The 23,383-nt window shown below is 33.4% G+C and overlaps 4 protein-coding genes and 1 long non-coding RNA gene across 8 annotated transcripts; 2 read left to right on the top strand and 3 right to left on the bottom strand.

Moving 5' to 3' along the window:
- Positions 1–360: 360 nt before the first annotated feature.
- Positions 361–4,928, bottom strand: LOC108838704 (protein MEI2-like 4). Of its 2 annotated transcripts, none has more exons than XM_057002781.1 (14): positions 4,595–4,928; positions 4,234–4,313; positions 4,016–4,130; positions 3,432–3,826; positions 3,192–3,350; positions 2,998–3,114; positions 2,779–2,915; positions 2,590–2,672; positions 2,146–2,493; positions 1,470–2,070; positions 1,304–1,388; positions 1,166–1,234; positions 903–1,082; positions 361–808 (listed from the first exon to the last, which is right to left on the bottom strand). In XM_057002781.1, exons 2-14 carry the CDS (start codon positions 4,282–4,284, stop codon positions 686–688), a joined length of 2,463 nt encoding a protein of 820 aa, XP_056858761.1. In that variant the 5' UTR covers positions 4,285–4,313; positions 4,595–4,928; the 3' UTR covers positions 361–685. The 2 variants fall into 2 exon arrangements, with proteins under 2 accessions (XP_056858761.1, XP_056858762.1); XM_057002782.1 differs by having other exon boundaries at positions 4,016–4,121; positions 4,595–4,927.
- A 1,995-nt stretch (positions 4,929–6,923) lies between these two features.
- Positions 6,924–8,566, top strand: LOC130499491 (uncharacterized). Of its 3 annotated transcripts, none has more exons than XR_008938356.1 (5): positions 6,924–7,263; positions 7,402–7,489; positions 7,577–7,666; positions 7,746–8,170; positions 8,267–8,566. It is a non-coding gene; the product is annotated as an uncharacterized LOC130499491 (long non-coding RNA). The 3 variants fall into 3 exon arrangements; XR_008938357.1 differs by having other exon boundaries at positions 6,934–7,489; positions 8,267–8,398; positions 8,507–8,566; XR_008938355.1 differs by having other exon boundaries at positions 6,932–7,489.
- A 1,572-nt stretch (positions 8,567–10,138) lies between these two features.
- LOC108822669 (E3 ubiquitin-protein ligase XBAT33) lies at positions 10,139–13,010 on the bottom strand. The gene is made up of 10 exons (XM_057002780.1): positions 12,695–13,010; positions 12,535–12,594; positions 12,252–12,323; positions 11,990–12,156; positions 11,732–11,892; positions 11,566–11,624; positions 11,427–11,473; positions 11,208–11,351; positions 11,042–11,130; positions 10,139–10,958 (listed from the first exon to the last, which is right to left on the bottom strand). Exons 1-10 carry the CDS (start codon positions 12,869–12,871, stop codon positions 10,384–10,386), a joined length of 1,551 nt encoding a protein of 516 aa, XP_056858760.1. The 5' UTR covers positions 12,872–13,010; the 3' UTR covers positions 10,139–10,383.
- Positions 13,011–13,869: 859 nt separating this feature from the next.
- Positions 13,870–15,100, top strand: LOC108836867 (RING-H2 finger protein ATL57). Its single transcript, XM_057004263.1, has 5 exons — positions 13,870–14,261; positions 14,349–14,386; positions 14,489–14,607; positions 14,851–14,959; positions 15,059–15,100. Exons 1-5 carry the CDS (start codon positions 13,874–13,876, stop codon positions 15,098–15,100), a joined length of 696 nt encoding a protein of 231 aa, XP_056860243.1. The 5' UTR covers positions 13,870–13,873.
- A 413-nt stretch (positions 15,101–15,513) lies between these two features.
- Positions 15,514–21,173, bottom strand: LOC108841305 (putative two-component response regulator ARR21). Its single transcript, XM_057004262.1, has 9 exons — positions 21,050–21,173; positions 20,111–20,287; positions 19,390–19,845; positions 19,168–19,244; positions 17,723–18,799; positions 17,507–17,626; positions 15,969–16,055; positions 15,832–15,876; positions 15,514–15,741 (listed from the first exon to the last, which is right to left on the bottom strand). The coding sequence occupies exons 1-9, from the start codon at positions 21,171–21,173 to the stop codon at positions 15,685–15,687; spliced, it is 2,220 nt and encodes a 739-aa protein (XP_056860242.1). The 3' UTR covers positions 15,514–15,684.
- Between the last annotated feature and the right edge of the window lie 2,210 nt (positions 21,174–23,383).

Below are 23,383 nucleotides of genomic sequence, written 5' to 3'. Positions count from 1 at the left end.
TATAAGTCTAAATTGGAATTTAGTCAATGTTATACAACAAAGAAAGTCACAATAGAAAATCTAGAATATCGGTTTATATGATTGCTGAAGGTAATTACATTGAAAATTCTACTACCAAAAAGATGGACCAGAAGAAAACTTCTTCAAATTTTATTTTATCTGCTGTATTATATTTTCTTTATTTTAAATTTGCATCTGGTTGCATTTTTATCTTCTTTGTAATGTTACATCTATATAAATAAAATAGTTGTTAAAAAAAAATTAGAATAAGTTGGACATGCCGTGTCAGAAGGTTTACATAAGTCGCCAACAGAAACTGAAAGAAACACTAGAAACGAACATGAACATGGTCCCAACACGTTTGGAGAGAAACTGAACACATCGATTTTATGAAGTTAAAGTTACATTTTGTAAGCAAAGTACAAAGAAAGATCCTTCTAGAAACAACCCAACAATATTTTCTCTGGTTGAAAACGCAAAACTTGCCAAATAAAAACAAACCAAAAAAAAGCCAGCAAGATTTCTCTTGGGGGTTTGATGATACAACAGAACTTCTGAAGCAACCTGAACAAGTATATTTACCATCGTCTTAATCTTTTGGGTCTCTTTTCTTTTTCTTCCTCTGATAGCAGAAGATCCCTAAGGTTAGTCTGGCTTATGCACGAAAACTGTCTAGCTCATCAGGTTAGAACGAGTCTGTCTCTTCTCGGTTTTCAAAGCTGCTGCTAAAGTTGGTGTAGTTGTCGATCCTACTTGTTCGACGCTTGCCTGGTCTTGACCTGATGTTCGAACCCATTGGAAATGGTTCCTACACATCACATATGTAACAAGAGGTATGATTACATGCAACCTACAAAACAAAAAGCATTTGGGTAAAGGGAGGCCTTGTGTATTTGTTATACCTGCTCACCAGCATTTGGACCAGTGGTGTGGAAGAGAATAGGCCGGCAACGTTTGTCTTCGCTCATCAAACTTGAGTTCTGGAAATGAGCAATAAGAGCTGATTGTCCCTGGATCCGACCATATGCAAGAGATGCCACCTTCTCGCTGTTGAATTTTTCCCATTTCTTACCGTTGAATGCCTGTTCAGGGTTTTTCTCTAAAACTTTGTAACGAATGCTTTTTCCCAAACAAATTCGTAAGCACAAATCAATCATGTATATACCTTGTACAACGGGACAATGTTTTCCGGTTTGGTAAGGTTGATGAAAGCATATCCCACATTGCATTTGTTCTGCAAAGAGAGAGCAGGTCATTGACATAGACATTACCACAATAGAGAGCACAAGAGGCATATGCATACCTTGAAGTCAATTGGCAAATAAAAGAAATCATATGTTCCTTTACAGTACTCATCAATAGCAGCTAGAAGCAACTTAGAAGTATACCTAAACCATTACAAAAGAACAAAGAAAGAGATCAATAATTGCACTATGATTTTTTTAATTTTAAAAGTGGAAGTCACTTACTTATTAGGAATGTTTTTAATCATCAACGTTGTTCTGCTGTTTTCCCCACGTAGTATACGATCAACATCAAGCTCATACAGTTTCTTTTCAGCATTACTAGAGCTAGAATCGCTTCTTCTGTTAGAGAGATTCCTGTACCGTTCATTAGGCAAGGCAAATGAGCTTGGCACTGAAAGCCTTGGGCCCCTTCCAGAATGGAGGTGAGTATACATCCGTGGCGATGATCTCAATATAGCATTTTTTGAATTGGCACCACCAACATGAGATAACACCTTATGAGAACTCATTTCCATTGGATGCGAGGGAGAAGAGCCAGCTACTACATAGGCCTGTCTTCTATCCCAAAAAGGAGAGTCTAATACAGGAGCAGATCCAATGTGGTGGTGATGCACAGGCGATGATGCCATGTTCACCATTAGAGGAGATGCTCTAGAGAATGCAGTAGTAGCAGGTGGGATGCGCTGAGGAGGAATGCTGTCGCCGCGAGATGGTGAGTTAGGCCACATCATGCCACCTGACGGATTATGTTGCTGAGTGTTGGAGCTGCTCCTTAAGTTGAGGTTAGCACGGAGGGATCCTTGATTCATGGGAGATCCTATGACTACAAAGGACAAATGAGAAAACTTAGATATAACTTGCACAAGCCAGAAAAGCAATAAGAAGAACATGTACTTACCATTAAACCCATCTACGCTCATCATAAAGCCTTCACTTGCTTTTTGGCTATCACTGACCATTTCAGAGAATGTCGTAGAGGATTTGTATGGACTACCACTTGCAAAGTACTCATGAAAAGAATGAGGATGAAGATTTGGCATGCTTTGGATCCCAGTTTTTGAACTGTCAAAGGGGTTTCCAGACTCCTGAAGATCAACAGGCTTGCTGCTAGCTGAGATGATTCTTGTCGATGGTGGCAACCCATTAGGACTCTGGTGCGGTTCAGTGAAGGAGTTCACAGGTGATCCAACAGAATTATGCACACCATTAATGGAGGGCGAAGCTAATATTCCTGGGAAATGACTTCCTGAAACAGAGAGTTAAAAGGATACGTATGAGTTGTGTGACATGATGCTCAATCATTCAGAAACGAATAACCATAAACCGTGTTCACTATTATTACCTATCTGTGCTGGTAATAGATTGGTAAAAGCCATTTTAGATAGACCCCGCTCAACATCATCAATAGCAAACTGTGGCGTGAAACTGAAAAAAAAAAGGTATGGTGAATCATGAATCATAACATTCAACACAATTAGCGTTCATACTGATACTTAAAAGAAATCAGAGGTTTCAAATATTGATAAACCACCTTGTACCCCCTGGACAGGATGGCGAAAGTTGAAGCTGCCTCCCAGCAATCTCAAGCCCATTTAGTCCTCGGAGAGCAGCATCTGCGGCTCGAACATCAAAGAACTCTATGTATATCTGTGACTTCTCATAACGAACCTGCAAACAACAGCAGTAATAGCATAAATACCAAAACGCCACATTACCAGTCAATATCACAAGGAGATAGCTAGTGAGAAACCTCTCTGATTTCTCCGTATGAATTGACTATTCTGTGAAAATCTTCATTGGATACAGAAGAATCAAGATTATTAACCAACAGAGCTCCTTCGCTGGTGTTCTCTTTTATAGTGTTTTCCTGATATGAAAAAGGGAGTTATAAGCAAAAGATATAAATCGCAAAAAACAAGGGGAGATGGGAACAAGGAACAACACCTTTGGGATAGGAAAATGAATATCAAGCTTCCTTCCCCTTAAGAGCCTACCATGGAGTGCTCTCATCGCATTCTGAGCAGCCCTTATATCATAGTATGATACCATGATAAAGCCACGAGTCTTGCCAGCTGTCTGAAGAGCCCTGACGTCTCCATATTGCTAAAAACAAGTAGTAAATATATATAGTGAATGAGAAGCGAGTACTTCTAAAAATAACATCTTTTGCCATAAAATAAGTACCTCAAAAAGGACCCTAAGGTCGCAGTCTTCAATGATGCTATCCATATTCCTAACAAAAAGTGTTCTGGATAATAAAACTTCTCCTTCAGGAAACTCGCCAGAAACAGAAACGTTGCTGCTTCTCTTGCCGTCTCTCTGACTCAGGGTGGAAAAAACATCGCCATCTAGTTCCATGCCACCAACACTGCTGAATAAGTCAAAGTCGTCTATATCGCTGAGACGAGAGTTACGGCCAACATCACCAACGACTCCTGCAAAAAAATCATCCTCGTCTGGAAGAAGGTTTCCAATAGTCCGTGCCTCAATCTCTTCTAAGGACTCAAAAGGTTGTTCTTCTTCCTCGCGGTTTACAGACATGAAAGAAGCTAAATTGTCACTTCTTCTTGGTAGTCGTACTGCAAAACAAGCAAATGGGGAAACACACACACACACAGAATAAGTACATATCGATTGTTTTCAAGACCATGACGGCTTACAGACTGTTATCCTGTCTCCTGCTTTTACTTATCTAAGCATGAGAGGTATTGTCTAAGCCATGACGGATTATAAGTTACCAACATATCAAGAGAATCAGAAAAGCTTACGTTTTCTAGTAGATAAGTCGGAGAGAGAGCTGGAAAAAAGACTGCTCTCCCAGTGAGTACCATTAGGGGGAATAACAGAGGGAAGCGTCCCAGGCAAGCTTGGTTTCTGAGACAGCTGGTAAGTGTCAGATGGCGTAAAACTAGAGGGTACTTGCATTGCAAATTGTTTATAGAAAAAAGAGAGAGAGAGAGAGAGAAGTGATGAGGAGTTTAGTTACCAGGGAAGGTGAGGAGGGTACAGCTCTGGGTTCAAAAATATCAGAGGGCATTGTACAAAAGAGGTGAGAGACACCAAAACCTACATTAGAGAAACAAACAGCAACATCTCTCAGTAGGTTTGCAGACCCTTAAGAGTAATGATTAAAGGGACCCAAACCTTTTATTTCACCAAAAGAGATTACTTTCAATGAGTGTTCAAAAAAAAAAAATATTTACTTTCATAGCATAATCTCAAAATCCAAAATTTTTAGGAAATGAAAGCAATCTAAAAAAACAGAGTTTGACTTAAAAAGTAAAGATCTTTGGGTGCATTCAAAGGAGAGAGAGAGAACCAAACAACTCCTTAAGAAAACAACTTACCAAAAGACACAATTGTGATTCTTCTCTAAACCTTCTTCTTCTTCTTCTCCAGGCAACCAAACAAAGGCACAGCAGAGAGAGAGAGAGAGAGAGAGAGAGCAAGCAAATTCTCCTTTTTGTTTCTTTCTATCCACTTGTACAAAACTGAACCGGTGTTCAAATTTCACGAGCAGGGAATACGGCGGATGTCACCGCAATTGTATAATTCCGGCGAAACACTGATCACCTGAAGCTTTGATTCCGGCACTCACTCCAAGGAGAGAGAGAGAGAGTTTGGTTTTGGGGTTAGTTGGGATTTAAAACAAAATGGATGGAAGAAAAGACAAAAGAATGAGAGAAAAGAGATTTTGGTAACGATGTTTCTGCCATCGATCTAGGCCTTACGCTGTGACCCTTCTTATAATCTCAGCCCTTGGTTTTTGGATTACTTCGCTTTTTTTTTTATTCTATTAATATACGGATATACTTTTACTAACACGCGACGAATATCTATTACTGTGATTTTTCCCTTGTAAAATTCAGAAAATATTTAATCATCTCACCTACGTGCCCATCCCTAATCTCAACTCTCAAGTATCTCAAGTTATTAAATACAATAAGAAAGAAAATTTATAGTAGGATTTGACGCCAAATGTGAAGAAAGAAAAGGAATAAAAACGCATTACCAGCGAAAAAAAGCAGGATAAAACATTCAATGTAACGTTTTGTTTTGTTTTCTATACCATTAAGATATTTATCTTTGATATTCCTTTTTTTCTTGTTACAATCTTCACGTTCTTTCTCATTCTTGTCCTTTTCACGTATATGACACTACTCAGAAATCCAGTTAATTACTTACCTATATAATCAATTTTCAAGAGGAACCTTCCTCCTGTAAATTATCTTCTATATATACTAAATTGGAATGGATGACAAAAAAATTGGAAGATAAAGAAATAAATTATACCTAGATCAGATAATAAAGAGTAATTTTTGCATATAATAAAAAAAAAAGAGTATTGTTTCTACATCATGAATTTAGTTAGCTGTAAATATAGTGACCAATTTATAAAAAAAAACATTATTTAACACCTTTTAAGCATCTCTTATCCTATTACATTTTTTATTATTTCAAAATAGAGTTTGTACTAAAAAAAGTTCCAATTATATTTTCTTTTTATTTTATAATTAAGTGAAAACAAGGCTACTCTACAAATTGATAATTTTTTTTTGTACTTATTATTCTATTTTTTTCAGTCCAATATAGATTCTAGTTGAAATAAAATTTTATATAGTTATCCCATTTGAAGTAATACATTGGTGATACTCTTAACAGTACAAACATATGTGATTAGCAAAAATTTCTATTAAGCTATGATAGATGAGCCACCTGAAAGAGATATCAGGAACAAAAGCGAATTTTGTTCGAACCTTTTTTCCTCGCTAGACGCGGCGTGAAGGATTAGACAAAGTATTTATATTTTTTTTCTTTTACAGGAAAACATTTAACCGTTTAATAGTAATAAACCAGAAAAGCATTTTATTCTTAACACCCTCTTCTCAATCTCTCTACCTTGACGTCAAAACAAGAAGAGCATCAAAGAAAATCCTATGACTGTTCCGATCCTCTACCCTTTAATCTTCTTATGCACCTTTGTCTTGCAAGCCCTTGGATTGATTCATCGCATCTCCTTCATATTCTGGAGACAAAACGATGGTAGGTGATAGGTATTACTGAACTAACATCATGTCTAACCTAACCTGACCGATCCTGAACCAATCTCCAAGCCGGTCCCAGTAATAGCATCAAGCTATCAACCAGCACAAGCAGACAATCTTATGGTTTATGAATTGTACTTAGGCTGTCATCTGATGTTACTTCAAATGTAAGATTACCGTAGCTATCAGTGATATTAATGTTTCTATCTTGGAATCTTTTATAGGAATGTTTATGCTATAAAGTTAACATCATATAATATATATATATGAGATATGAACATTATATTTTTCTTCTTTAAAATACTCAACTCGTGTCTATTCTTATGTGATAGAATCTCTTGCAAACATAAGTAGCAATGTGTACTATCTACTTCCATTGATCACATGCCAAGTTTACCCAAAATTATTTAATGCTTTTGTAATTTTCTACACAAATAAGCTTAGAAACAAAAAAATTAAGCACCCCTTATCGTACATATAGGATAAAAGTTCAAGCGTGCCCGCAATATGAGACACCAACACGTCTAAAAATCACACACATCTTTATATATAAAGAAGTGTTTAAATCCCTCCCATGATGCCACCTAGGATTCCAGCTTGGAAATTGATCAATTATCCTGCTGCCACATAGGATACGCTGCGTTTCATTAAACGTGAAACCATCTGATTTTGGGTCTGAATTGGGCTTTGCTTTCAGAAACCAGAAGCTCTTCGCGTGAGGCCCATCGATCTAGAGTTTCGAAAGCGTTCTTTCATCTTCTTCCTAAAAATCAGAGAGAGTTGATTTAATCCTGCAGACCGTTTCATAATATCTGACTCGATTCTTAGTTCTCAGAGTTTTAGAGATTCTAAGTTTTTCGCTTCTTAAATTTTTGTGTTCAAAAAAAAATTGTTTTTTACAGAGAATTTGAAAGTGGAAGGGTAAATTAAGAGGAGGATCATCGGGAGTAAAAGCAAACAAGATCATGATTGTTATCCTTCTCTTTTCTCTCCTCTTTGTTATAAGGATCAAAATACAAATCATCATCATCGTTGATCCTCCTCTTAAATTCACACATAGCTGAGTTTTTCTTTTTCAAATAAAGCAACAACCGATTTTCTTTGTGCAGGTAACGATGTTCGAGAATAGGTATCCGTTCAGAGGATCTTCTTCCGCCGGCAAATACTCTTCGCCACCGCCGCCACAGACTGTCAATGGTAAGAACTGAAAAACCTAAGTTTGCATATTCTTCTTCTAGCTTTCTCTAATTTATTTCTCTGCTTGGTTACAATGGCACACCTAAGAGTCGGATCTTATTACGAAATCGATCACTCTGTTCTCCCTCTCAGAGTCTCAGATCGCCACAGCAACTCAAGTCCATCTGAATCGTCATGGTATCAATACTACACCGTTTCTATGTTACTTTATTAGTTTGTTCTTCTATCGATGTTCCGTTGGGTTATTACTTTTCAGGTGAGCAAAATCACTAGAAGCGATTAACTCTCCTGGTGGAGAATGTATATGTGTAATAATCAATGTTTTTCCTGGTGGAGTACTGAATCATTAACTCTCCAAGCAGGAATCTATGTATATATGAGTTACTTTGCCCATGAAAGTGAAAGCGTGCCTTAAGGTTTATGGTTTGTATTTTTTTGGTTATTCTCGGGATTTAATGGTTTTTGGTTTTCTCAATTTACAGCGAGAGAAAGGTTAGCTTTTTACTTGATGCGGAGGACACTATTGCTGAATACGAGAATAATGCAAAGGCGAAAAGAACAGAAAAACTGGAGAAACAGGAAGGCTAAGCACTTGATCGTTTGAACAATCTCGACCATGTAACTAAAGTTGAGTTTTTACACCGCCTCAATGACTTAAAAGATGGGTTCCGGAGTTTGCTGGTATACATTTAAAAGAACTTTGATTCTCCATGAATCCTCTTTGATCCACAGCTTTCAGAAAAAGACAATGTGATGATCCTTTTGTTGTTTTTGTAGGAGTCTGTTGGTACTTCAAGGGCGATAACGTCTGAAGATGTTGAGCAGATGTTCTCAAAGATGAAAAATAAACGGAAAAGGATGGAGTGAGTTTAGTAGTCAATGATCAGAGGAGGTATGAGTATAATAAAGGTATTAAAGTCGTTTCGTTTACACATAAAGATGTGTGTTTCGTTAGTTCATCTCTGCTCTTTTAACTACCTTTAGCTCCTAAGTTATGCAAACAACTATGTACTTCAGGTATGGAGCTTGAAGCTTTTGTGTAACTGCTCTGATTAATTGATGTTATATTGGATTGTGCTTGGTTTGGTATTAAAATTCAAGTCAAATTACTGTAGAATTTATGTGTACAAATTAAAATAAAATTGAGTTACACTACACTAGCAATAAAACAATAAATATATATTTATATATGATGTTAATTAAATTTAGTTTACGATACTAAATTTAGGTATGCCTTTGACAAGAAGTACCTAAATTATGCAAAATTATAGTGAGTTAAAAACTAAAACGTGGTTCGGTGTGTTGGCGTTCGTTGGAAAGTGACCAGTACACCCACCTCCACGCAGATATAATAATCAGTTTTCAAAACAATTTAATTTGGACATGTTATCCTTCAGTAACAGAGGCACATGTTGTGAAGAATAAAATAGATTAACTCATTGGATGGTCCGAATGCCCTTTCTCAAAAAAAAAAAAATTTGATTGGAAGATCTGTATACAACACCAACAATAAAGAAGTAAGTTTCTGAAGTTAAGATTAACAAACTAAAGGTATAATAACATTTAAAAGAATAATATTCGATATCTGTACTTATCTTCACAATAAATAGTTTGTTCCATGCTTTGGAACATCTATCCATGCCACAACAGATTTTGTAACCAAATAAGGCTAATAGGTTACTAATATGATGTAAACAAAATACTTCATCTGTTCCGTAATATAAGATGTTTTGGAAGATAATATTATTAATAATATAAACTGAAAATAATTTGACCAATCATAAATAAAGTAGTTAAGTATTATTGGTTAACCATTTTTCAATAAAATTAAAGTATCTTAAAACTATCAAAATATCTTATGTTTTGAAACATCAAAATTTCTTCAAAACATTTTCTATTATACAACGGAGGGAGTATGATATTAAAACAAGAGGATACGAAAAATTGTTGTGGCTAACAAAGAAGAAGAGTTCATCTAATTCCAAATGATGATGTAAAATAAGCTAAATAAAGAATGAAATCCAGATTTTTAAATTAATCTTATATGTAACTAAACTTAATACTTTTCAATCAAATAAAAAAATAGCCATTACACTTTCAAATTGTCATGCATATGTTCAAACTTAGATTATCCTGCATATATTTAACATTAAAGTTTCGTGCGTATATTTAAACTTAAATTTATTTTATAATAACCTCAAAATTAACTATGTAGAGCTATTAATTTGATTGAAGATCTCTATATCATTGATTTCTAAATAATATTGATACATGTTCTGAATTATAAAACCACAACAAAGTCATATTTAGACTTAACAAAAAAACAAATTCAGAGCTAAACTAATATTTAAATTTTAAGTTAATAAAAATTATATTAAATATTTACTCTAACTATTTTAACTATTTTTTAAATAACATCCCGCCCGTAGGGCGGGCCGACCCTAGTATATACAACAATAAGACAAACTCAGTTATAGATAAACAACACATTCTGCAAGTGTTTCCTTTGATTTTTTTACCATCCAAATATGCAATTGCATTACTATCCTAGGAAGAACATGGGTGGAGAGAAGAGAAACTTTAATTGACAAATAACCAAACAATATTATTTAGAGCAAAAAGACTGTTGACAAAAAAAAAGAGAGCAAAAAGACTAATACTAATCTAAGATATATGATTTTGAATAATAAATCAATCTACAAATATAGCATTACAATAAAGCTGGGAAAGAAAATGACCCCATCATTATAATTGATAATTACAAATCTCCCCACCATAATTTTTTATATCTGAAGCCTCTCAAAACTCTAAACAAACAAGACTGTGTAGGAGACATCGATTCTCTCCCTCTCTCTCTCTCTCACACACACACTGTACATAAAAAATGTTTGTGATCAGGCATTGATCTCGGCGTTGCATTGGTTCTCTCTGCTACAGCTTCTTCTCCCCCAGAACATGTTCGAGCAAGTCGTTGTCTTCCCAAGTCTTTGCCCTTCTCCTATCTTCTCCTGCTCAGTCGTCCCCCGAGGAGGAGGAGAAGATTCGTCTCGTTCTTCTTCGCTATGTCTCTCTGTTCCATGCGTCTCAAAGTTCGGACACGTTCCATCGCTGCATGTGAGTGTGAGCATAGGAATGTTGACTGAAGGGAACGGGCTGCATGTTACAGGACAGAACATATCAGATGAAACCGAGGCTGTCCGAGTCTTGCTACCACGCTGTTGCTGTTCTGTGGTCGGTGAAGATTGATCTGTTGCGTCGCTTGTGTGAAGCATACACGGCGCACATAACCCGAGTGACATTGGTAGCTTCGTTTCTTTAGCCAAGGAGGTTGGGAGACGTTTAAAGGAGACTATGCCGTGTCTGCAAAGAGGACAAGGAATTGAACCGGGCGGATCAACTGTCAGTGAGGGAACATTGCTCGATGAGCAAAGGTATAACGCGCATCTCACACATAGCTGATGCTCACAACCTGAAAACACACAACCCACGGCTTCCGTTATTTCAAAGTTAATCAGTTATAAAGGGTGTGACATCAAAAAATTTAGAACAGACCTTCAGCAGCAACAGTGCATGTTCTTTCGAGGCAAACCGCACAGATTTCGACTTCATCTGTGATGGTCGCAGACTGCAACCCGAACTCTCTGCAGACAAAGAAGAAAGTAATAACTAAGGTCATAATAGTCTAGTCCTAGAAATTAGAGGAAGGTTTCGTCATTACCTAGCGATGTTGAGTATACTAAAAAGGGGCAATGATAAGTAACTGGAATGAGGGAAGCTTGGAATGACGACATCAGAGTCTGGTGAAAGTAACGGTTCTAACCAATGACGACTCCACATCCGTGCTATGTCTATTGGTAGCCACCTACATTAATTTTTTTTTTTTTTTTAAAAGAAGATTTTTTGAACACGAAACAAGACAATAGAAGAGACTTTTTACCCATTGCAGTTCAATGTCATCTTGCTTGCACCTCTTGCAAGGAGAATCTACGGATGGAGAAACACAGATAAAGGGAGATCCCCTCATAAAAAAATTTGTATCCAAAACAGAGAATAAAGTTAGTAGTCCTGTTTGCTACCTGACAACATTTCAGGTTCCCACCACAAGCCGCATAGTGCAACGGTGTGCTTCCTGCTCCTGTAAAGGATAATTAAGACCAAGATCGTTTATCATCTAGAGAGCAGAATTACAAAGAATGTTCTAGTAATCTTGGGAGAGGATAGAGGGAGAGAGAGAGCTGATACCAATCATATCCATTGTTGTTCCATAATGAAATGTCACGGCGGAAACATTAGCTTCAAGATCAAGCAAAAGCTGAACACAATCAAATAATCCGTTTAAAGCAGCCATGTGAAGAGCTGTGATTCCACCGTCAGCCGCCTTGTTCACAAATTTAGACAATGCACTGCACCAGAAGAGATGTTTTTTTTTTGTGATCAATCCATCAAACCCTTACAAAAGTTACAACACATAGAATAAAAAAGAAAAAAGAAGAGAAAAACCTTTGCTGGGATTTGTTCCTGGGCGTGATGACACCAGTCTGAGGAAGAGGGTTAAGTTTCTGACTAGGTACGAAGTCAGCTAAGACGAGTCTAATACACCTGGCGTGACCGTTCACAGCAGCGAAATGAAGCGCTGTTCTACCAGTTAAATAATCAGCTCTTGTAACCTTCACAAGAAAAAAAACAAAGATGTTTATTAAAGAAGGAAAAAAAAACAAATCTGAAACAAAGAAGATAGTTTTTTTTTGGTTTCAAAACTCACATTGCATCGGAAGAGCAGAAGAGTTTGCACAACTTCCCAATGTCCGTATCTACATGCTTGCATCAATGCCGTCTGTAACAAGATATTAATTTACCCAATTTACCCTCATTACTACGGAACTGAATCTGAATCTCAAATAGCTCAATCTTAGCCAAATAAGTTAAATAATACAAGAAAAAAACAACAAAGCCAGGAAAGTATCGAACTTGGATCCTCTAAATCAATTAAAAAACTGAAACTTGGAATATATATATATATATATATATATATATATATATTAAACCTGGCCGCAATAGTTTCTGGAATTGACATCAGCTCCGTTATCCAGCAACAACCCAACGATCTAACAACGGAGACAAAAGTAAAGAGAAACAATTTAAAAAAAAAAAGAAAAAAAAAGGAGAAGTAGGAGGGGAGGGAGGTTTTGATGAAGATATTGAGACCTCGTTATGGCCTTTAGCGGCAGCGAAATGCAAAGGAGAATTGAGACCACCGAAGGTAGAGTATTTGGCGAGGCAAGGATTGCAATCGAGCAGCATCTTCGCTTCCACGTAATCACCATCTCTCGCCGCCGATACCAATCTCTCCCCCGACGCCGAACAACCAAACGAGTTTCCCATTTCCTCTCTCTCTTTCTCAGATTCGATTGGATGTGACGATAGAATTAGGTCAACCTTTCTGGAAAGTTCAACACATTTTTAGAGCACGCGAATTCTCTCTCTCTCTCTCTCCGATTTTGTCCGGATGAGACAAAAAGAAAGATGCAGGCGGAACATAACTTTGACTTTCCTATTTTACCCTTAGATCTCCTTCCTTTTGCTTCGTCAGACTTCCACTTCTACTTCAAGTCCCCACTCAGCCCTCGTGTCGTTTAAAATAAATTTTCCAGATAAATATACTACATAAATAGATTTAGTATTGGAAAATTATTAAGCCACAATTAGGCGATAATTAAAGATTTATTAATTAGAAAGACTATTAAATCGATTTTTTGAACGTTTTAAAATGATTTTTTTTTGAATAATCATTTTGTTTAATTATGATTTATCTAAACGGACGTTTAGATATATATACTATATATAAACTTTTTAACTAGATTTTAATAAAATTATCTACATTTTTCTGTTGACAAAAAAATCTACATTTTTAGTATTATTTATTTTAATTTAACCGCGTATATTTTAATCATTTTGTTCGTCTGTGACAAGAATTTGTGTTTACACTTAAGAAATAGACTACCAAATGTTCTAAAGTTTCAAAATTACTAAATTTTAAAAACTCATGAACAAAAAATTGCGGTTATTATATAGATAATTATAAGAAGTTGAGATAAATATGAGTTATTATCTTATATATTTTTACGTTTGAATTACCTAATCAAAAGGAATATATAAATCTCTACTTGATCTCTAACACTAAATCTTATATATTTGTAATTAATTAACAAAATTCTTTCTGACATCCGTCTTAAAGCTTCTTACATGCTTTAATTTAAGACTTGATCAATCACGATAACTAGCAATTCAACGAAATAGTATGATATATACATATAAAAAATTATACCAAACAACAATATCAACGCATCTCTAGTTCTCAAAATATTATATAATTTTGAATATAAGATGAGTGATTCCGAAAGTTTACGTGGATACAATTACTTGTTCGGTGAAGCTGATGAAATCACCAACAGAATTGAGGAAAATCGCAGGCAACATGGTAGAAACAATGATACTCCAACGCTCGTATCACCGGGGCATTTGTCTGAAAACATTTCTCCTATGATGAATTATTACCAGCCTCAAAGCCAATCTACCATGTCTATATCTTTTAATCCCAATCCAACGGACAATCATCAGTTTCAAAATCAACCTACCATCCGAAGAACATTCTGCTTGAGATGTTTCTTGTCGATGCTAATATCCTGGCTGATGAGTTTTTTTGTACCAACAAATAGTCCGAGACCAATACGCAGGCCTTTGCCCTCTAACACGCCTTCTCCTTCTACCTCAGGTCTATCAACTTTACAGTTATTCATATGTTTTTGGAAGCATAGTTTATCATCTTATGCAGTTACTAACCTCTAATATACGTTTGCAGAACGTTCTGGGGATCGACCTAACCAAGATTCACTCGACGTAAGAATATAAAAGAGATTCTACTTTAATTTTTTTTCAATAGCATTTTCTTCAATAACCTTTGGTCTGAAATAGGAAATGTTGGTCGTTATTACATCACAGGAAATAATCCAACGGAGTGTAGTGCCTGAAAGAGTATTAAATTTTGGTATAGGATTAACGAAGAGACAAATTTCTCAATTGCCAATCATCAAGTTTCAACCTTCTATAGAAGATGAAAAGTATTCTTACTTTCTCTCATATTCTTTTATTTTTCATTTAAAACATACATCTATTCTGATTTAAAAATTGGAAAAGATAATATTATTATCTTTAATTATACATTCACTCCATATAAATTAAGAATTTAGTTTTTCCATTTCTAAGAAAAAATCACATGCAAGTTCCAAAATGGAAAAAAAAAATAAACAGTTCGATTATACAAAATGTCGTAAAAAGTAATTACAGTGTGATTGGGGAAACAGGTGTTTGATATGCCAGTCAGATTATGTTCGTGGAGAGAGAATGATAATTTTACCATGTACTCACAAGTACCACGAAGAATGCATTCGTACCTGGCTCAGAAACAGCAAGGCTAGTATCGACTTTTCTATCATTTTCTTGTAATACTTGTATCAAGATTTACTTTCAGCTCTGATGCAGTATCCCTTTTTCTTTTATCCACGTGTGCAGCTTTGCTGCGTTTGCCAAAAGGAAGTGGTTGTATCAAACTAGCGCATATCAACGAAATTGACCACATCAATCTATTCTATCAAGACATGTTGTTCTCTGACAATGAAATTAATGTGGTCACCAGAAACTGACTTTTGTTCCAGTGCTTGGTTAACACTGGTTTATAGGTCCCCCTGATATGGTTTTTGATCGTAGCTTATATAAAGAAAAACAGTATTTACTTCCACTTACAATGTCGTCGATTTTTACCATTGACGCAGATATAGATTATCTGTTTTAATAGATATGCATATGTATTATACTGTATATCTATCACTTTGAAAATATTATACTATTCAACTTAGAACTCATATATGATCGCATGTGTCTGTATACTATAGCACAAAATAACACATGACATTTCTAACCATATAGATTACGATATATATTGAAAAGTTCTAAGGCATAGCATAATATCCAACACTTGCTGAAGGAAAAAAAAGAGACATAATATCCAACACTAAGAAATATATTATACAACCATAACCATACTTCTATAGAAAAACTCTTATTCTTTATAAATATTTTCTTAGAAAACTACTTTGCATGCATTGCCGGTTTAGAGAACATCTTCGATCGAACCCTTTTCAATTCATGTCACCGGTGAACATCGGGTCCATGAACTCGTATTCATTAGCCAAATTCTACACATATATAAGAACAAATTTGATCAAAAATATTCCATGACCCATAAACTTCAATTTAAATTATAGAAAAATAATTTAAACTTTTACCTCTAAATCCAACAACGACCAATCAAAATCTGAAACATCTTGTTCCTACCAAATATATGCGAGATTTCAGAGTTAAGAAATAATAACGTTGTTGGTATATCATGAAAACATTTTAAAATAATATAACTAAGAGGTACCTGAGCATGATTAGGGTTTTTGTTGAAAGTTGGATCATTTATCTCCGGAGCAGCAAAATTGTTTGATGTTTCTTCATTAGAATGACCCTTCGCAACAAAGTCAAATATATTATTCAGAAAGACATATTATGGAAAATACTCCATCTAAATGTAGATATATTGAACAGATGTCTAGATATAATGCCTATCTAATCTATTAAAAGTGAAGTACAAATAAAAATTAACCTTTAAACTTGCATAATATTTACAATCATATGCCACTGAATTAATTAATAAATATAATTTAAGTATTTATTGTATTTTCCTTAAATGACTAATATTAAAACTACTACTTGCTATATTCTAGCTAACCAACAAACTTACCATATTTTGATATTCTATGCAATTAATTAAAAATAAATTTCTATTATTGTTATTATTTTAGTGTTGTAACTAAAAATAACATAAAATTTAAATATATTGACATACACACACAAATTATTTATTTAAATCCAGTATAACAATGTAAAACGTTAGATAGATCAAAAAAGTTGAAGAATGAATAATGGTTACTTACGTTGTTGTTTTAGTACATTCGGTCTCATGCATTGATGATGATTTAAATTTTGTGAAAATATGTCGTAACTATATGTAATTAGACATATGCAGTAATAATAATTATTATGCAGTTGAATAGAGAAAAATACAATACTGTTTTAAAATTACATACTTATATTTTACCTTATTTATTAATAATAAATTTATGTATCTATTTAATAAATTTAGAATGCAATATTTTTGAAAGCTATGTAGTTATATTTTTCATTATTTATTGGTGATATCTAAAAAATAAGAACCACATAAAAGAGTTATTTACATGATATATAATTAAAATATAAGTTAGTATGTAAATATATTAGACATATGCATTAATAATAATTGTCACGCAGTTGACAGAATACATATTATTAGTTTTGGTTCGGATTCAATCATGATGTATAGGAACCTAAAATATTCAAATAACCAATATCATTTAGTTATATAGTGACACATCTAAAATATATGATACTAATTATAAAAAATCAAAAATCAAAATTAAAACCCGCACGGGTGTGCGGGTCAAGCTCTAGTATTTGTTTATAAGAGTAGAAGAAATCTAAAGGTCTAATAGTAACAAAAATCTAGTTAGAAAATTTCCTAAATAGATTCTCAAACATATATAAGATAATATATATAATCTTTGATAGGAAGTTAGGTTCAAATACAATCTTGTAATTGCTAAAATCCCCTAATAATATGTATGTACATGATTTATGTTCAGAAAGATCTAGTCACCATCTTCTTCTAAATATATAGATATACTGAACAAATGTCTAGATACAATGCCTATATTTGTTTATAAAAATAGCAGAAATTTACTAAAGTTCTAATAGTAACAAATCCAGTTAGAAAAATTCTCATAATAATTTCTCAACCATATGATAAAGTATAATCTTTGATAGGAAGTTGATTGAAATACAATCTTGTGATTGCAAAATCTCCTAATAATATTTATGTACCTGATTTATGTTCAGAAAGGTCCAGCCACCATCTTCTTCAAGAGAAAAGGTCTGCTTCACTTCAGTCTCAAAATTTGCAGGGATCTCAAATTTGTTGGTAGAAGCCACTTCTTCTTGTTGCTGCTCGCATCACATATCAGACAAAAAAATCTCACAACATACACTCATATATTGTATATACATAACTGAAACATTCTGGGATGTGAAGACATATACCTTGTCGTGATTGAAGTCAAAGTTACTTATATCGCAAGGAAGCTCGTTAATATTGCCGAGGTCATAGTGCAAGCAGAGATTATCCAGTTGAGTAGTTTCAAGATTTGGTTGTATAGTTGTAGAGGCATGTGTTTGAGGCTTATATGCAGTGTTCTCATTGCTTAATAGCAATCCGTACGAGATATTGCTGGGCCCTGGTTGAGTAGGATTTAAACTTTCATAGCTAACCATTCCTAGATGATTAGTTGTTAAACTTCCAAAGCTACTCATTCCTGGTTGAGTATGAGGTAAGCTTCCGTGGCTGCTCATTTCTGGTTGGTTAGGAAATAAACTTCCATGGGTGCTCAATCCTGGTTGATTAGAAGTTAAACTCTCATAATTACTCATTCCTGGTTGAGTAGGAGAAAAACTTCCATGGCTGCTCGGTACTGGTTGATTAGAGATCGAACTTCTATAGCTCCTCAATCCTGGTTGATTAGGAGTCGAACTTCCATGGATCATTCCTTGTTGGTTAGAAGTAGAACTTGCATAGCTGCTTATTCTTGGTTGATTAAAAGTTGAACTTGCATAGCTGCTTATTCCGAGTTGATTAGAAGTTGAACTTCCATAGCTTCTCATCATGTTGTTGTTGAAATTATTATCATTGGTAGCCGATATTCCATGTTGTCCAAACCCAGGAACTTGAGATGTTTGGCCAGTTTTGTTCGCCATCACGGTTGGTTCAAGAAAGCTTCTATTTCCTTCGTTTTGCAATGGCTGGGTTGAAAATCTGAAGTTGCTTTTGATGGGCATGGTCAAGTTTGATCCAGTACGGTGCGGCTCATAGGTAGATAACCGGTTCATGTGGCTGTAAGGCATCTGGTTGAAGCGGACGGGTTCACATGTGTTGGATAAGAGTCTTGACTGTCCATGACCGGGTGTAGGTTTTGAATAGAATGATTTATTGTTAAGACCTTTGTTGTACCAAGAAGAAGAGGTTGTGTAGTTACTATGGTACGGCTCCATGCCTCTTCCATGCAACGTGCCTGAACATAAAGAACCTCTTTCTGCGACTCTCCTCAAAAAATTTCGATATTTCTGTATGGTAACAATTTTTAGTTAATTAAAGGTGAGTCATTTACAATCTATCAATTGATCTATCGTCTTTAAACATGGATAGAAATAAAAAATATATATATAAACACAACTTTAAACGAATATATCAGAAGCAAAATTTCTAACTATCTCAAGAAACATAAAAATCTCTAAATTTTCATTTAATTTACCGATTTAACATTTTGTTAACACTGTTTAACAGAAGTCTTTTAGACTCTTTTATCAAAAATACTATTATGTTTTCTAAAACTTCGTAGTTTAATGTTGACTAACATAAATTGTTGTTAAAAAATTCCCGTTTAAAACATCCAAAAAACATTAGCGAAAAAGAGATATATCGATGATCAAACCTGTAAATGGCTGGCAACGTTCTCTCTTGTCAAGTATGATACGTCCATGAACTCTAAAATTTTCTTTGGCACAGCCTCTTTGAAAGATTCAAGTTTAGTAAAGAAACGTAGAATATTAGTCTTCGTGTGCATATATAAACATGCAAAATGTAAAAAATAAACAGTATATTGTGTATTGTATAAAATGGTTTTATAATTAAAAAAAAAAATCAAAACACTTACTGTCAAGACCAATATGTTGGATAGCTTGTAAGAAAAGGTCATGAAGATAATCCGACCACGAAAGCTTACTCTTCTTGGAAGGCTGCGGCATAGACTCAGCATCATCACCAGAATAAAATTTTGATTTTCTTTTTCTATTTTTTCGTGAACTTTTTGTACTATCGCAACTTCCATTTAAGTTGTTCACAGATCTTGAATCTGATTTAGATAAGAACTTGTTCTTCTGGTTCTTCGAGACATTAGCTTGTTCAGGAACCAGATGGATTTGCTGAGGGATGCTAACATTTGTATCCTTGTGGTTTTTCTCGGTCCTTAATATAGACATACTATTCCTCTTATAAGTTAAAGCAACTTGGTAGATATGTGGTAGGTCTGTTGGTTTGATGGGTTTTGGAAGGAAACACAATGCTCCACAAGCTAAACTCTCTTGTTCTTTGTTGGTGTCCGATGACATAACTTTCATATTTTAGAAAATATAAAGAAAAATAGTTAAAACTTAGAATTATAGCAAAAAATCACAACTTTTATAGAAAAATATCAAAATTTTTAGAAAAATATTACAGTTTTCTGAAAGTATCAGATTTTTATAAAAAAATATTACACTTTTTGTAAATAAATAGTACATTTTTACTTAAAATATTACATTTTTATTAAATATATTAATTTTTTATCAAAAAATATTACAGTTTTATGTAAGTTGTAAGAAAAATAAACAACTTACCTATGACCGGAAAATTGCCAAATTGTCGAGTGATTTGTTGTTTGAGTTGTAAACCATTCATGCCAGGCATGTAATAGTCTGTGACTATGAGATCGATGTTGTTTCTTTGGATTTTAAGATTAAACAATGCTTCCCTTGCGTCTCTTACAGCTATAACTGTGATCTCCATAGATGGATCTAAAGCCATTAAACCAAAATAAAGATTCAAATGTAATGTGAAAATATTCAAGTACAAAGATGATTACTTTTAATTGGTTTAACCTTTTTAAAATGAGAACAAAGAGTGCAAAATAGATGCTAGTTATATATCCATAGTATTTTTTTTTTTGCTAAATCATATTTATATATATTCCATTATCTTTTAAAAAGGGTATATGCATATTCCAATATAGTTATGAAATAGTTCACAAATTTTGAGAATGTTGATAGCATCAGCAAAACATTTTCGTTGGGATGGCTATAGATTGTTTTATTTAATTGATTGATTACTTTATAAGAAAAAATCGATTTGAAGAACTTCCATTAGTTTCAAACTTTGAAAGCAAAAGAAAAAAAATCATGTTGTAACGCCGGCACAATGTACATACATATCATTTGTGGTAAAAATATCATATTTTCTTACATTCACCAATAAATTTTAATTCAATTATTGATCGGTATACTTTTGAAAATCTTACATAGTATTAGTACATTGGTTGAAATTTTTGCATCAACCAAAACTATTAGTTTCAAAACCATCAAAATAGGGATAGATCTATATTGAATTTAGGTGTGCGGATGTAATTGGATTTCACATCTTAATGATTAAGAAATATTTTTTGAATCTCAATAAAATGTAACTTTTGAAAGGGCTTTTACAATCTTTCACTCCGCTAATTGGTTTCAAATATCAATGAAGGTAAGAAGAACATAGTAGCATATTGTATTTGATAATCTTACCTCCGTATTTGGATCTTTCAAGCATGCGTGACATAATTTCAAGGGAAACACGATCATCGTCAACAACCATAATATTGATTCTTAAGACAGAGCGTTGGTTGTTAAGAGATTGGGCAAGAGTCATTCTGCTAGTTTTGTATATTTTTGGTGTGTTTTTTCAAGACTGTATAAACTACTTAGGCTACAGAAATCTCAATTTAAAGGCCTAAAGTAGACACGCTAATATAACATCTGGCAATGTTGTAGTGGTGCATATGTAAGTTTATGTAGAAAGAAATAATAATGATAATATAAGATAAATACCGTGTGCTAATTTATGTAAAAATAATAATAATATAACATTTGGCAATGTTGTAGTGGTATCTCTTTTTTTGTTTTACTAATTTAGAAAAAAGAGATACAGCAACAAAATACCGTGTTCTAAATTATGTAAAAATCTAGACTAAAGTAAGCAAAAGTTAATGCTATATACCAATATATCTTTTTTGTTCTACAAAATATAATCAATTGTTTTTTTCTCGTGATCTTTTGTTTCTCATTTAGGATTGATTTTGAATAAGATTCTTTAAATCTTCGTCTGGATTTGGGATAGAAAGGGACAAAATACTAGAATATTGTATGTAAAATAAAAAATGTTATTATACATGTAAGTTAATCTATAAAAAATAATGTGATAATAGTCAAATTTACTGTCCAAACTAATTATCTTAAACGATGAAAACGGTAAAATGTTGTTTTTGTTAGATGAAGCTTGAAGATTAAGGATTTCATTTACACCATCTATAACAATGTTGTATCACGACATGAATGATCTTCACATTTACATGATGTAGCTTAAAGTAAGATTTGATATACAATTATATTCTTCGGGTTTCCTGATTAAAAAAGATTATGCAGACTAGCTGATAGATATTGTTCTCCTAACAACAAAATTACTTAAAGTAACATATGTACTTGTTGATTCTTTTTTTTGCACTTGTTGATTCTTAATAACTCTTGGCAAAGCAAAAACTGTTTGTTATTGTCTTTCACATACGGAACCACAAGAATGAGAAAATTGAAGATACAAACACCTCTTTCAGTTTAAATTGTTTGATCAGGCTTTGAACGATTTCACACTATAACAAAAGAAACTCCATAAAAATGTTATAACAGTTTAATGTAGAAATAAAAATACGTCATTTAATTTTATTCACAAATTGTGGAACAATATGTAAATATACAAATGATTTAATTCACGAAAGTAATATTATTTAACTACTAACTAAATTTACGAAAAACATCAAATATATGATTATATGGTATTTCTGTTGTATAAAATGAGGATTGCAAGTGTTAAAAATGCTATACATATTTTCGATCGTTAAAGAATAAAGTAGTATTTTACCTACTTACTTAATTTATGAAAACATCTAATATATATATATATATATAATATTTTTGATTGTATAGCATGAAAGTTATGTGTGTTAAAAGTATTGTACAATCTTAAATATTTTTGATCTTTAAAGACAATAAACCATATAAAGATATTTTTGTTGTTGTTCGAATATTGGAAATTATTTTTTAGTATATTACGAGTACGTACTATAATATAACAGTTTTAACGATAATTTTGTCGTTGTTACAGTGAACAAATTAAAATATGAAACAAAAATATAACATATCAAGGCAATCATACTATTCATCAGTTATATTTAATTTTCTTGTAAATTAAATTAGTAACTAATTTATTTATTTCAATTAATAATTAAAATTTACTGTAAAAAGAAAAAAATATTTTACTCTAAAGTTTAGATTCATCATCATTAAAAAATAGCCTCGATTAAAAAGTGAATGCTAAATTTTAACTAACAAATTTTTAGCAATGAATTCTAACATCCTATTTTAAAAATAATGTTCAAATAACAAAATAAAGGTTGACGAAAAATATCATAATAATATATTTTCGTATTCTAGAACATGATAACACTTTTTACCATTTTGTCAATCTTCTTAATCATTTTTCAAAGATTCTTGTAAATAGTTTTCTACAAAATTTTATTTGTTTATATTCATGTATAAAATAATCACTGTCTGCTATTAAAAGTCAACATTTTTTTTTTTTTTGGTAAAATGTCAAAATTTATACCAGATTTTCAGTTTATGAGTTACAACTTGTGGTGAAACCATATAAAAATACAAGAAAAGGAAAAGAAAAAGAACGAGAAGGAAAATTAAGGTACATCAAACAGGAAAGATAAATAAAGCAGCAGCAGCGATGGTTGAGAAGGAGATGGAGATGGAATAGAGAGCAGCCTGTCCCTAACCATGCGATCAATCTTGGAGGCCAGC

The sequence above is a fragment of the Raphanus sativus genome, chromosome 2 (genome assembly GCF_000801105.2).
Source record: "Raphanus sativus cultivar WK10039 chromosome 2, ASM80110v3, whole genome shotgun sequence".
In the NCBI taxonomy this organism is placed as follows: Eukaryota; Viridiplantae; Streptophyta; class Magnoliopsida; order Brassicales; family Brassicaceae; genus Raphanus; species Raphanus sativus.
The sequence above is the reverse complement of the archived record's forward strand: the minus strand, read 5'-3'. Positions and strand labels throughout refer to the sequence as shown.

Excerpts from the sequence above, each read along its gene's own strand:
- LOC108838704 (XM_057002781.1), bottom strand. The coding sequence starts at position 4,284 with ATGCCCTCTGATATTTTTGAACCCAGAGCTGTACCCTCCTCACCTTCC. Across the intron at positions 2,494-2,589 it reads TCTATTACCAGCACAGATAG|GAAGTCATTTCCCAGGAATA; the intron begins GTAATAATAGTG and ends TCTCTGTTTCAG. Across the intron at positions 809-902 it reads GTCCAAATGCTGGTGAGCAG|GAACCATTTCCAATGGGTTC; the intron begins GTATAACAAATA and ends TGTGATGTGTAG.
- LOC108822669 (XM_057002780.1), bottom strand. The coding sequence starts at position 12,871 with ATGGGAAACTCGTTTGGTTGTTCGGCGTCGGGGGAGAGATTGGTATCG. Across the intron at positions 12,324-12,534 it reads CCAGAAACTATTGCGGCCAG|ACGGCATTGATGCAAGCATG; the intron begins GTTTAATATATA and ends ATCTTGTTACAG. Across the intron at positions 11,625-11,731 it reads AACAACAATGGATATGATTG|GAGCAGGAAGCACACCGTTG; the intron begins GTATCAGCTCTC and ends TATCCTTTACAG.
- LOC108836867 (XM_057004263.1), top strand. The coding sequence starts at position 13,874 with ATGAGTGATTCCGAAAGTTTACGTGGATACAATTACTTGTTCGGTGAA. Across the intron at positions 14,387-14,488 it reads CTAACCAAGATTCACTCGAC|GAAATAATCCAACGGAGTGT; the intron begins GTAAGAATATAA and ends ATTACATCACAG. Across the intron at positions 14,608-14,850 it reads CCTTCTATAGAAGATGAAAA|GTGTTTGATATGCCAGTCAG; the intron begins GTATTCTTACTT and ends TTGGGGAAACAG.
- LOC108841305 (XM_057004262.1), bottom strand. The coding sequence starts at position 21,173 with ATGACTCTTGCCCAATCTCTTAACAACCAACGCTCTGTCTTAAGAATC. Across the intron at positions 19,245-19,389 it reads CCAACATATTGGTCTTGACA|AGGCTGTGCCAAAGAAAATT; the intron begins GTAAGTGTTTTG and ends AATCTTTCAAAG. Across the intron at positions 18,800-19,167 it reads ACGTTGCCAGCCATTTACAG|AAATATCGAAATTTTTTGAG; the intron begins GTTTGATCATCG and ends GTTACCATACAG.